General features: G+C 51.2%; 1 protein-coding gene across 1 annotated transcript in view; it reads right to left on the bottom strand.

The window, feature by feature from the left end:
• Positions 1-850: 850 nt before the first annotated feature.
• Positions 851-13,896, bottom strand: part of ARL8A (ADP ribosylation factor like GTPase 8A) — a 36,416-nt gene continuing 23,370 nt past the window's right edge. The window contains exons 2-7 of the mRNA XM_026654356.2: positions 8,922-9,002; positions 7,827-7,900; positions 5,035-5,128; positions 4,114-4,181; positions 1,804-1,874; positions 851-1,393 (exon numbers count right to left, since the gene is read on the bottom strand). Of these exons, the coding sequence (XP_026510141.1) occupies positions 1,344-1,393; positions 1,804-1,874; positions 4,114-4,181; positions 5,035-5,128; positions 7,827-7,900; positions 8,922-9,002 (438 nt within the window). The 3' untranslated portion in view covers positions 851-1,343. The remainder of the gene's footprint in view (positions 1,394-1,803; positions 1,875-4,113; positions 4,182-5,034; positions 5,129-7,826; positions 7,901-8,921; positions 9,003-13,896) is intronic.

Below are 13,896 nucleotides of genomic sequence, written 5' to 3'. Positions count from 1 at the left end.
ATCTCTGGATCCCCAAAGCCTGAGCCCCCGATCTCCCGGGTATGAGACATGCACATGAACTGGGGCAGACACCCCCGTGCTGGGCTGCAGCAGGAGGGGAACCCTGCTCCCGGACTCAGGAGCATGGGGGGGGGGGGGGGGGGGGGAAGGGCCTTCTCCAGAGCTTTGTCCTTGGCTTCAGTTCTACAGCAATTGCAACAGCGATGACCCCTCCGCTAAGCAAAGGGGGGCCTGGCCCCACGGCAGAGCCAATGGCACAGGTCCGAGGGGGCAGGTGAGTGCGTGCTGCACATCGCCCCTCTGCACGGGCCTGGGCACGACCTGGGTCAGCAGGTGCCACAGCTCTGGGCACAGAGAGCATTCCCCAGGCGCTGGTCGCTGGCCCGCAGGTACCAGCTCACCCCCATGCTGCACAGCTCGTCCCACCCAGAGAGCTTCTAAGGAGCTGGAGAACCCCCAAAGCAACCTGGGGGAATGGCAGAGTGCCCCCACCTTCCTCCACAGCCAGGGGAGCGGGCAGGAGTGAGTCACTTGTGGAGACTTTGGGGCCTGGGTTGCAGGAAGGGGAGAGGATAGGGAGGGAGGGAGTTGCCCCTGCCCCTCCCAGCCAGTGCCCAATCCCTGCCTGAGCATGGGATCGCAAGGCCGAGTGCCTGAGGAAAGGGCAGAGGGCTAGGGGCAGGAGTAGCAGCTCTGCAGACGGGCACAGCACTGACTCCCCACAGCCTGGTCAAGACTGCTGGCCTCAAACACCCCCATTGCCCTGCCCCCCAGGGCTGTGTCCACATGCAACACGGAGAATGGGGGTGGGCATGGGGCAGCGGGAGCTCCAGAGGCTTGGGGGGGGGGGGGAGAGGAAGGAGGGGGAACCGGACCTAGTGAAGATACCAGAGGGGCCCAAGGGCCTCAGGGTTGGAGGGACACCCCCATGGGAGCCTGCGTTCAGCATGGAATGGCCCAGTCAAGCCGCTCCGCTCCCACGCCACCCTCCCAATACTGCCTTGGGGGCTCAACCACCTCCAGCACTTCTACAGGTCACGGGGCCCAGTTTAGTAACAGCGTAATTGCTTAAATTAAAATATATATATACATATATATATATACTGTATACACATCGACCACAACAGAACAGTGCCAAAACGAGAGGGGGAGAGAGACAGAGGAGTCCGACAGCTTCTTTACAATAAAAACAGGAGCTCCGTCTCAGCAGGAGCAGAGCCTGGGGTCCCCTAAAAATACCCATCTAGAGAGAGAGATGGAGAGAAAGGGACAGAGAGCAGGGGACAGAGAAGGGGGCTTGGACAATGGCATCTTCCCCGCTCCGAGGCGCGGTCCCAGGGCTCTCAGCTTCTCCTGGACTTTGAGTGCTGAATAAGCCACTGTAGGGTGATGTCTGCAAAGGCAACACACAGAGTTACCGCCCGCAAAGGGCAGAGAGCCCCCTCCACCACCCCCTCCAATGTGGGGCTCAGGGGAAGGGGTCGGCGGGGTCTCCCTGGGGGCTCAGAGACTGGCACCTTCTCTAACACAGCTGTTCACTGCTGCATTTCAGCCACTACTCTGTGGCAGTGTCCCCCAAAGCCTGGAAACCTTGGGCACAGCTCCTTGGGCACTGCCCACACCTGCCTTTGGGATGGGGAGTGTAGGCCACTAACAGCTGAGAAATGACACTTCTGCCCCATTTGCCTCATCATGAGCTTAATGGGCTTAGGAGCCAGAATACCTGAAACTGCAGGTGTTTCCCAACTGAGCCCAGCTTGTCCCCTCCCTCCGGCTCCCTGCAGACCACGGCCCAGCACTCACCAATGTTGTCCTTTTCTTTGCAGGAGATGGAATAGCAACAAATCTCTCGATCTTGGATGGCAGACAGGTTCCTGTGGAGAGATGGAGCCATGAGAGCGCAGACTGATCAGTGCAGACTCCAGCTGCTCCAGTCAGCCTGGGTCAAGGGCTCAGGGGGAGCAGAGTCCCTTCCATTAGGGGCCACCCTCGGAGGCCCCTGCTATAACCTTCTAGTGCTGCTGGCTCAGGATGAGGCTGGTCAACAGTCTTGCAGCAATGAAAGAACCGAAAATAAAAGGTTCTTGACAAATGGAACAAGGCCCCCAACCATGAGCCCACCGGGCGGGCTGTGTATTACCCAGCAGCTCTTACAGCTCGTTCCACAACCATACAGGAGACAAGAATCAGGGCCCTACCCACGGCACCAAGCCAGACTCAGCCAGCACATCCCCTCTCTGCATTAGCATCCCCACTGGAAAGGGGACAAGAGTGACCCACCATTATCAAATGCTTAAAATCCTCCAAAACCAAACCAGTACTAGAAGTATTACTACCACGGCAGCGGGCACAGGAGGGCTGCGTGCCACGGCCCTGGCTCCAGCCCCATCGACAGAGCAGCGGAGCCTTTGAAGGACTTTGCCGGCTGTTTGCAAAGAGCTTGGCTGTGCTGTGTCCCAAGGTGGGAGCCTGTGGAAACGCTCTCCTACCACTCGGGCTGCAGGAGTCTAAGGGTACGTCTTCACTGCAGTTAACCCAGGCTCTTACCCACACCGCTACACAACACACCCCATTCACACAAACACCTCGGACCTGGATTTGCAGGTGCCTTAAGCCCGGGCTAGCTGACCGGGTTGGGGGGGGCAGGGTTAGAGCCAAGGCTGTGCTTTACCTTGGGCTGGAACCTGCCCATTTTGCAGTGAGGATGCAGGCAAAAACCACTTACATGCTGCGTGACCTCCAGGGCCCATCCCACAACACCTCCTGCAATGGACTGGGAAGGAAGCCTCGAGCGGCTCAGCACGGGGGAGTGCAGACACAGTGAAGTGGGTAGGGCTTTGCCAGGCTAACCTGGGGGCTCAGACTCAGGCATCAATCACCCAGGTTAACTGTGCGGTGTAGACGCACCCTTGGACTGCAGTAAGAGTCAAGATGTGTCTCTGGTGCCACCATGTGGCCTAGGCTGAGAAAAGCTCAAGCAAAATGACCATCTTTGCCCTGACATAGCAACTTTCAGCCAAGGGCACCTCAGCTCCACACAGACTGGAGATTAGCCCCATTCTACAGCTGAGGCCCTGCCCAAGGTCATACAGCGAGTGTGGGGCAGAGGCAGGACAGAACCCAGGGCCCTCAGCTCCCCTTTCCAGCCGCTGGCACTGGGTAACGAGGCCTCCCCAGGTCTGTGGCGCACGGAGAAGTGTAGATACAAAAGAAAAACCACTCATGTAACAGCGAAAAAGCTACTGCAGAGGGGCAAAGCAGAGCACCTAGGACATGTTTCCCCAAACCAGCTGCCTCGCTGGTCACTGTCTGGGCTGCCAGTTCCCCCCTCCCAGCGCCCCCAGCGCGGGCCTTTGCTTGGGACTGCACAGCCTGCCCCAATGCCTGGGGTGTCACAAATGGGATGCGATGGCTTCACAGCAGGACCCAGGCTGGGGAGCCTCGGCACAGCTCTGTTATCATGAAGGGATCGTGGAGATGAACAAACCTTCTCTGCCCAAAAGGCTTCCAGGCCCTGACCCATGTAAGGGGGCAGTACCGTGTGCTGCTGGATTGCAGAAGCATCCCCAGGCGGAGCTGGAAACCCGTGCTCCTTTTCCCAATAGCACCTCCTGCTGACAGGCCATCGCAGAGCAACTCCCCAGCAGTGAGCTAGCAGGAAGGGACCAGGGCTCTGCACATGCTGGAGAGGGTTACAGCAGCCCAATGGCCATGTTGTTAGGGGTGGGAGCTGGTGGAGGGGGAACATCTTAGGGAGTGGGGCAGAGAAGCCATGGGGTTGGGGGCACAGGGAGGGATGGGGGCATTTTGGTGCTTGCTGCCCTCCATGGTGGGGGAGCCCTTTCTGCTGTTGCTCTGGGAAGGCCTCTCCAGCACCCTGGGAGAAGCTCCCGCAATCCCACGCACCAGGCACCTTCGTTAACCCCTTAGCAGCCACCTGGATCAGACCCCTGAGAATCCTACTCAGCAATACACAGAGACTTGGCATCCCCAAAGCAACAGCTAAGCAAACTCTGTTACAGTCCCACCCCAGCCTTTGCTGAGGCGCACACGCAGACAGAGACAGACTGACAACGCCTGCCGCCGGAAGGGGAGGCAGTGAGCCGTACTTACATCTTCTCAATAAGCTCTTTCTCATCCAAGGCACCAACGAGATCTCGCTTGTTCCCAAGCACTAGAACCTGTACGGGGAAAAAGACAGTGTCAGCATTCTCAGTCCCACACCCACACTGAGCCAGTTTTGAGGGACGGGGAGTCCGGCAACCTAACTATAGTTTTAACAGAAAATTCGTTGGTGTGAAGGAATCAAAACCTCCCCACCTCCCGGGGAATTCCTGCCAGCCAGTGAAAGCCAGCTGCCCAAGTGCTCCTCTCCCAGGATATGCTGGAGTGGAGGAGTTGCTGGGGATACTAACCGCTAAGGCGGTTTTTGGAATGAGATCATGTGCTTTACGTGCTGCATGGAGCTGCACCCCCTCTGCATTTCTGAAGCATCAATCCCCAGCTCAGGGTGAAGATATTACAATTAGCGTCTTGCAAACTGCCCCAGCAGCACATCTGAGCTCTACTTCCCAGCCAAAAACCTCACTGCGATGTCACAAACAAGACATGCGTTCCAAATGGCAGCTCTCCCTCTTGAGCACGCTCAGTGGGTGTGTCACTTATAATCCTCACTCAATGGGCCATGGACAGGTCATTATCTACACTCATTGCTTCCAGTCCAATCACTTCTGAGCTTCCGGTGGGCCCACCAATGGGACCAGGGGGTTTAATGGCCTGTAGGGTTATGGGAAGTTGGTCATGATCTTCCTCAAACTTTCCAAAAAAGTCACCTTCCAGCCCAGCGCCAGCCTGGAGAGCATCACCTCACAAAGCTACTTCTACAGACGAACGAGTGAGACGCTATCATAGAACCTGCTTTGCAGCGTGTGACCAAGCAACCAGAGATCACCCACCCTAACGACTGGGGACCAGCCTATGAAATCTGTCTGCTCCCCATTGTCTCCCTCTGCCCCAGGACTGGAGAGTGCTTACAGGGATGCCTTGGAGCTGCGGCTTGTCAAGCAGGTTGTGAAGTTCGTTCTTTGAAGCCTCGATCTTCTCCTGGTCTGCAGCATCCACCATGTACCTGGAATGGGGAAGGAACATTATCAGTGAGCCTGGGCCACTGGAAGAGGAAGATTGAATGAATCCCGCCTGAGGAGCACGAAACAACCAGAGTCCCTACCACCTCTCTCCATTACCAAGTACTCAGGCCTCCTTAGAGAGCTGCTACTCTCCACTGGGCCAGCTTCTGACCGGTCAGTATAAATCTACGCTATGAAGCAGATCGGAGTTACCGCTCTCTCTCTGAAGCGCTTCAGATTAGTCCCCTGGTACTCATCACGTGTCAGTGACCCACACCCTTCCCTTGGCACCTCTGGGCTCTTAGCACCCTTTGGGAAAGCCCCGATGGGTCCTTGTGGGGGCCAATCCACATCCATCCCTCAGGACTGCAAAGCCAGTCATTAACCCTTCCCCTGCTGAGAGCCAGGAGTCCTCATGGGCATAGAAACAACTTCAACTCACCCAGCGCCTTCTGCTACAGAGGCAACCTCAGCCTTGCCTACACTTACAAATTAGATCACCCGAGCGATGGTGCTCAGGACTGTGAAACGTTTTGTGCCTTGAGCGCCGCAGCTAAGTCACCCTAACCCCCAGTGTAGACATGGCTAGGGTTGATGGAAGATTCTTCCGACCATCCAGCCAAGCCTTTCAGAGAAGTGGATTAACTACATCAATGGAAAAACCCCTTCCACCAAGGTAGGAAGGATCCATGCTACAGCACCACAGCTGGAGCATAGACATACCCTTAGTTTACCGTGTGCAGCAGCATCAGTCACACTGTGCATCAGTGTAGCTGAAAAGCCAGTGGGCGTGGGAACAACACACTGCGTTTGGATGCCCTACAGAAAGCGGCTCTTGCTCTTTTAGATTCTTATAAACATTTCTGCAGCATCTAACACCCTGGTGGCTGGGGGCACTTCACCGTGCTTTTTCCCAGAAAAGCAGCATGCACCGTGCTCCATAACCCCATCCAGCATCCAGATAGCTGACCGCAGAGGTGGGGAAGCCCAGCCAGTGGGCTGAATGCCAGAGAGTCTACAGCCAGGAGACAGAGAAATGACAGCTATCAAGTTCTAAATGTGATCAGGCTGGGCTCAGTCATATCTCCAGAGGGAGAGCCTGCTACGGAGATCACCCCCTCCCAGGCATCTGGGAGCGTCACCAACGGGACAAACAACTGCCCCGTTCCTGCTAAAACCCAGCTGGGGTTGCAGAGCACAGGAAGGGTGGTGTCTAAGTGGCCTTCGATGTTAGTTCCAGACAGCGCGTGTTGCAGTAATCCAGCCTAGAAGTAGTAATGCATTGATGATAGACCCAGGTTCTATCAGAGAGGGAATGGCAGACGTAAGTGACAGAGGGCATTTCTGGCTCCAGCTGCAGACCGGTGTCTGGTTAGACCTGGAGATTGCAAGCCAAACAACAACTAATAAGACACCCTCAGTTAAGGGAAAAACTATAAATTTCCTCGGATCCTCAAGGTGCTTCTCTGTGCCAGTCAGTATCACCACTGCCTTATGTGGGCTGAGTCTAAATCCGCTAAACTCTGGCTTTCATCCAGGCCTCAGTCTCGGCCAGACGGCAGAAGAACAAAGAGTCTATTCCGTCCCTGTCTGATGAAACGAGGTGGAGCTGAATGTCATCGGCATATTTATGACACCGTAGCTCATGTCACCAAACTCTTCCGAGCAGCCGCACGTAAATGAGGATACCGAACGTGGTGAGATTAGGGGACTTGAGTTGGGCAAATAATGGATGTCCTTGCATTTAGTGAACACCTCTTTCTGCTTACAGACATCTTACGTGGATTGAGATTCTCAACAGCATGTGTTACAATCTGTGAATAACTCTGGTTTGTGGCTTGCTGGTGTACAGTTTGCATGTATTTGATATGAAACATCTGTGCTGCTTTGTAAACTCAAGCCCCGAAATGTTCACAAGCAGGACCACAAAAGGGGGGTAGACTCAGGCAAAGGGAATTTGTTTACAACCATGAATGAAGATTGATTGAAGGCTGCTGCTTCTCATAAATACAGAATTTGCCAAGCAGCATAGGAGGCCTTGGGAAGGAAGAGCAGCTGCCTATAGCTGTCCCCTAGGACCACCCTACAAAATGAGCTGAGCCACCCAAGGCTAGGCGGTCCACCTTCACCAGGTCCCCTTCAAATGAGCAACTAGCACCTCAGGAACAAAAAGATCTAGTAGCATCAGCAAAGACAACCGATCTTCAGTCAGGAGCACACGAGCCTGTTATTCTGGACAACATCACGCCCAAGAGTAATTCTACTACCTAGGGCACCAGTCTGTGGTGGGTTGGGGAGACTGGTAAGCCACCAGAACACTGGGATTCCTGCACTAAGCAGATACATTCATAGGACTTCCTATCCCCAGGAGGAGAACCTCTTACACCTGATGCCGGGTACCAAAAGCACAGCAACAGCCCTTCCCAGGGCTCCGGCTGCACTGGGCAAGCTGCTGGGAAGATTGAATTCAGTGCTAGGGGCCTGATTCCCAGCAGAGGATCTCTGCACCCGAGGATTAGCAAATTGCTCACCCTGGGCGAACACAAAACCCACTGGACACAGCCCGAAAGGTCCTGCCAACCCTCAACCAAGAGACACTGTTTGAGAGCCTACCCTCTAAAACTTTCCCATGCTGTATTAAAGGCTCAGCAGCCCTGGAACGTCTGCGACGGAGTGTGAGCACAGCTGGGGGGTACTTACACAATAGCACTGACTCCGCGGCAGTATCGCTCCCACATGCTACGGAAACGAGGCTGACCGCCGATGTCCCAGAGCTGTGGGAAAGAGAGGCAGAGTCAGGAAGCACATGGACCAGGGAAGAAGGCACATCAAAAAGCAGAAGTGGCTCTTGGAGCCCAACGAAATGGATTTTGCACACCGCTACTCAAACTCTTACCCCTTCTCCCCCTCTTGATGAGCCCTACACAAGGCGTCACCTTGCGCCATGGTGGCAGGTTTGTGGAATTCATAAGCACAGCTGGGTGCAGAGCTTTGCTCAGTTTGTATGCAATTACCCAGAATGTTCTGCCCACTCACAGCTACTTCCTGCGAGGGCTGGGGTCTAAGGCCCAGTGTCCCACGGAGCCTGGAGGGTCTCTCTGTGTTCGCCATGCTAGGATGATGGAGGAATTTCCCCCTCACTGAAGAGTTCACATGTTTCGAGGACCACATTTTGTCCCCAAAACGCATGAGCAGCAACCAAAGGCACAGAATCTTTATAGTGAAGGAGTGATGGGAAGTGCTGGCTAACTCAAGATTTTCTGGTTTTCCATCCAGGTGCATCTGGAGGAGTGGAGGGGTAAAGAGAGTGCTATTTGTCTGATTGCTGAGACACGAATGTTATGAATCATGGACTGTAGTCCCACAGCTCCAATGGGCTCCTCCTTCCAGGACCCGCAGCCTCTCCCTTCCCTTCTCAGCAAAATACCTGTCCAGCCTCTGTCATGGACAAAGTTACCTGCCCACACTAGCCTGGGCAAATACCAAGAGCAGGATGAATGCCATCAGGAAATCCCATGTTACTGCAGCCTGGCCAGCAGCCCTTTACTGCAGGAGCCTGGAATAACTTGCATCCCAATACACTTGACCCCCCCTTTAGGGGAGCTGCAGAAATCTAAAACCTTCCAGACTGAACTAGTGTGGAGGCAGGTCTATTTTTAAGTCTCCTGACTGAAGCATTAGTCAGTATTATTTGCACCCCAATAACCTGCTGCACAAGAGCTTGTGAATCTCTAGATTTTCCCCACCCTGTCTCCCCCTCCAACAGCCACTGCAGAGGAGCTGCCTGCGTCTTACCTTTATGGTGACGTTTCCCTTGGTGATCTTCCTCATGTTGAAGCCCACCGTTGGGATCATGTCTTCATTGAACTGCCCCGACTGCAAGGAACAACCCACACTGAGTCAGCCATATCACGGGGCTGGGGACCTGCAAACCCTCAGGCCAGCACAAAGCATCTAAACTTCCCAGCCTGATGGCACTGGGCAGACTGCGGTGGAACAAGACTTAACTGTAGCTATTATTAAATCCTAGCTGGAGGTGAACCAAGATGCTCTGCAAGGACTGTCCTAGAACATGCCCCAAATATTCTACCTCCTTTGGTCACACCCCAGGTCATGGCTAATGCCAGCAGCAAAAACAACACAAATCAGAACCAGGTATCCTACAGAGAACAGATACTGCCCAGCGGCTGGCAGTGGGATGCATGCTTCTGGGCGCACATGGGGAACTCCACTCATAACAGGCCTGGGCCATTACTGCCAATATGCACTGGCTTGTAGCTATAGTGCCAGCTATTCATAGAATCATAGAAATGTCAGGCTGGAAGGGACCTTGAGAGGTCATCAAGTCCCGCCCTGTGTGCTGAGGCAGAACCAGGTAAACCTAGCCCACCCCTGACAAGTGTGTGTCCAACCTTTCTTAAAAACCTCCAGTGATGGTGATTCTATAACCTCCCTTGGAAGCCTGTTCCAGAGCTTAACTCCCCTTAGAGTTACCCTGTTTCACCGAAAATAAGACAGTGTCTTATATTAATTTTTGCTCCCAAAGATGCGCTAGGTCTTATTTTCAGGGGAGGTCTTATTTTTCCTGGAGCTTCGGGGCCTAATATTCCGGGGTGGCCTTATTATCCGGGAGGTCTTATTTTCGGGGGATGCCTTATATTACAGTGAGAGGCAAAACTGGAAGTAGGTCTTATTTTCGGGGGATGTCTTACTTTCGGGGAAACACGGTAGAAAGTTTCCCTACTATTTAATCTAAATCTCCCTTGCTGCAGATTAAATGTATTACTTCTTGTCCTACCTTCAGTGGACATGGAGAACAATTGATCACAGTCTGCTTTATAACAGCACTTAACATATTTGTAAACTGGTCACCCCTCAATTTTCTTTTCTCAAGACTAAACATGCCCAGTTTTTTTAACCTTTCCTCACAGGTCAAGCTTTATAAACCTTTTATGATTTTTGCTGCTCTCCTCTAGACTCTCTTCAATTTGTCCAAATCTTTCCTAACGTATGACACCCAGAACTGGACATAGCTCCATGAGCTCCATGAGCTATTAACTCTGAAGCCTAGGGAAGAATAATCAGATGCAACCACTGTTAGACTGTTTCACTTTTGACTAAAGCACATAAAGTGCAGATCTTCAGAACCTGATCTACTGTGAATGGCCACTGATTTTGGCATCACAAGTGGGAGAACGCCCTCATCTATTTTCCTCCAGTCTAACCCCTGGCTTTGGGGCTCCAACTGGGTTGAAAGGGTCTATAAAAATTCAAGAACTTCCTATAGTTAAATCATGCTTACTTGTTATGTTTCCAGCAACACAAAAAAACAAATTCAAAGAGTTGCAATTAAAAAAAAAAAAAACTATTACAACCTAAGACCTAAACTTATTACAATCTATTCAAATAGTTTAAATAAAAAACATGCAAGCAGTGTGCATTTTCTGTTGAAGTTTTAAAGGAAGTCAAACCACTCAACTAGTGGAAGTCACTGGGTAAGCCCCTGAAACCAGAGTTTGTTGAAGTGCTAAATCAGCTTTTGACAGCAGTAACCTCTTCTGCAGATGCAGAGAGAATCTCTTCTTCATTTCAGCTTATTCAACTAGTTCAGTTCAATGACTAATTTGTTCAAAGTTAAGAAACCAACTGAGAGTTGATACAGCAGGAAAGTTTGTTTTCCTCTTCCAAGCTAAGAATAAAATGAGGTGCAAGAGGATGAGATCTACTAGTTCTTAGGCTGAAAGACGCGATGACCAGAAACTCTCTTCAGTTCACTAATACTTTGTTTAATAAATCAGTTAGCTGTAAATACAAAACATGTTTTGATATGCATCCAGCACATTTAAGGTAGTTTTGCTGAACTATTGAAAACAATTGTAAAATGCTAGTTTTCTGCATTTTCAATTGAATTCCAATTTCCATCCAAGTACAGCTTGATGCAAATCATGAATAAAAAATTTATCACCTATTAAATAATAAATGTATCATTCACCAATTCCTAACATAAAAAAAATGTAAAAATCTGAATAAATGTATGTTAAGCTATGCAATTACTTAAATACGGATAGATTTAGTGTATCCGCCTGGTTAGCAAAAAGAAGCACCAAATTTAGTGTAAAGGCTATACTTAATTGCCAATTGACATGTTTTAATGGGCTGCCAAGCAATGAGAATCAAGCATTCTTTAGGAAAAGAACTAAAAAAAGATTAAAATAGAGGATTTAAATTAAGGTTTCCTGCCTGCTGACTAAATGGGTGAATTAAACCACTGCACCCTGGGGGAGTTAGCCCTGCAATCCCAAACCGGCGGCTTTGAAAACTTCCCATTTGTAGGTCACTCTCTCCCCAAACAAAGGCTATTAATAGGCCTGGCATCAATGTTGCTTTTGTTGGCTGCAATCAAGTGCGTGAGATGGGCTGCACCCAGGGACCGAGACCACAAAACCAAAGCTTTGTCTCCGCCAGGGCACTAGTCTCCCTCAGCAGGGCAGATATATCAGCAGTGACCCTCCCCTTCAGTTCTGTGTGCAGCCTCTGGCCACCCTCACTGAGCATTTGCCACTCTGGAGCATGTAAAGTACAGTGGGCCCCACGCGAAGCAATTTCTGATTTCTCCATCAGAGTTGTTAACCTCCTCAATCCATTTCTGCTGAACCCTGTGCATCTTGTCACCGTTCTAGGGAAAATCTGCTCTAGTGACTGGAACTGTCCAGACAGATCAATGGGTTTAAATCCAGTTACCTGGGATAAGACTAGGGGGCTCTCATATGCCAAAACCCCGAGAACTAGTGCAGGGCTTGAAAATGTTTCCCTACCAGCCAGAGATATACGTGAAGGGTAAGTGTGACTGACCTGTCCAGGGGCAGCTCCATGGTTACAGATCCAGCCCCACCATCTTTGCTACATCCCATCAGCTGTGGAAGAGTGCTGCCCTCCAATCCCGGCTGAGGGCTCCGTCTTTCATATCAGCTTCTGGCCAGTGGGTATCTGATCAATTTGAAATTCTGGCCCCTTTAGCTACTGGAAGCAGCTGTCTGTCTTTTCTGCTCCCACCAAAGCCTCCTGACTGCTGTGAGGATGGGATGGGGATGGGAACAGCTCTCTGCTACTCCCCCAACTCCTGGCTATTGCAAGGAGTGGGAGAGGGGAAGATATATTCTACTCTACCCCGCCCCAACCCTCAATTTTTATTTCTTTTTGGATTCTACTTCCCCTTGAATAACTCCTACGCACAACTAATCCTAGATTTGCCAAGCAGCAGCAGCATGAAATTGACATGGATTTCTGGAAGCATCAATGTTGTCCATAGATCTTGAATAGCAGCACTGAAATTGACTGGTCTTGTCAAACCTATAAGGAGTAAGTACCAGGGGTCCTCTCTGCAGCCCTCTCCTTCACAGACTCAGAAAGACATCTTAGATTCTAAGGACAGACGGGACCACTGCAATCACCTTGTCTGATCTCCTGCATAACACAGGCCATAAGACTTCCTTGAATTAATTTCTGTTTGAAATTGAGCAGATCTTTTAGAACAGCCCATCCTGATTTAAAAATGGTCAGTGATGGAGACTATCACAAACCCTGATGAATCGTTCCAACGATTAATTGCCCTCCGTATTAAAAATTTACTCCCACTGTTAAAAAAATTATTTCCAGTCTGAATGTGTCTAGCTTCACGGCTTCAGACCAGATTTGGAAGGTTTCTGTCACAACCATAGAGAGGCATAGATTTTTTTTTTAAATTAGTAAACTTCAGTGGAGCATAAGTTTTCTTTAGGCCCCGCCCACTTGCAAGGTATTTACAGAGGCCACTCCCCTGCGACAAATGGATTTTCCATTTCTGTACAGGGGGTGTTGTGGGTGAGAAATGGCATGCACCAGCAGAGCAGCATGGAAACCCAGGACTGGAATAGCAGAGTACTGCAGGTAGGGACTCAGGTCCATTAGTACCCTACCCCCCCAATTGTGCTCTGGCTGGGCGCAGACAGCACTGACCCTTTGCTTTAAAGAACGCTGATGTTTTAGGCCAGATTAAAAAGCGGCCGCTGATTCTGGATGCCACGTTGAGGTGGTCAGCAGCCAAAATGCCAAGTGAAGTCAGTGGGAACTGCAGGTGCTGGACACCTCTCAAAATCAGTCCCAGCTTATCTTAAGTTGGGCACCTCAAATTGAACAAACCGAAACTGGGGGCTAGGTTTAGAAATTTAGCTTTGCCCATTTTTGTATTGGGGGGGTGGATGGGTCCTATGTATCTACGCCAGAGACCTGTGGATTCTCCATTTCCATTTTATGGAAGTCCTTATGACACAGCCCCCATCTTTACAGCTGCAGGTAGGACAGGATATGGACACCCCTTAGCCAGTGCTCCTTCGTCTGAGCACTGTTAAGTCCCCTACTCTCTGCCCCCTGCTGATCTAAGGAGAAAGAGACTGTAGAGGACAGTCTGCCCACTGCTACACAGAAGGTACATTCTACACCTGCAACAGCTACATCTACATTGTTCAACTTGTAGGTGTAACCAGGCACTGCACCTTTGGCTGCCATGGACCCTTTAAAGTTGTAGGTCATATGCCAGTTTCTACTCATAAGCCCTAAAGGAACTTGCATGTAAGGTGTTCTGCCTTTTATGAGAGACCGTGGGCAGGGCTGGACCTCTCAGGAGCTAGCTAGGAGTGCTGGGAAGGCCTTGGGGAAAGGGATAGGAAACCTGTAGACAGGGCCGGCTCCAGGCACCAGGCAACCAAGCTGGTGCTTGGGGCGGCACCTGGAG

The sequence above is a fragment of the Terrapene carolina genome, unplaced genomic scaffold, assembly GCF_002925995.2.
Source record: "Terrapene carolina triunguis isolate 2854851 unplaced genomic scaffold, T_m_triunguis-2.0 Scaffold191, whole genome shotgun sequence".
Lineage (NCBI taxonomy): Eukaryota > Metazoa > Chordata > Testudines > Emydidae > Terrapene > Terrapene triunguis.
The sequence above is the reverse complement of the archived record's forward strand: the minus strand, read 5'-3'. Positions and strand labels throughout refer to the sequence as shown.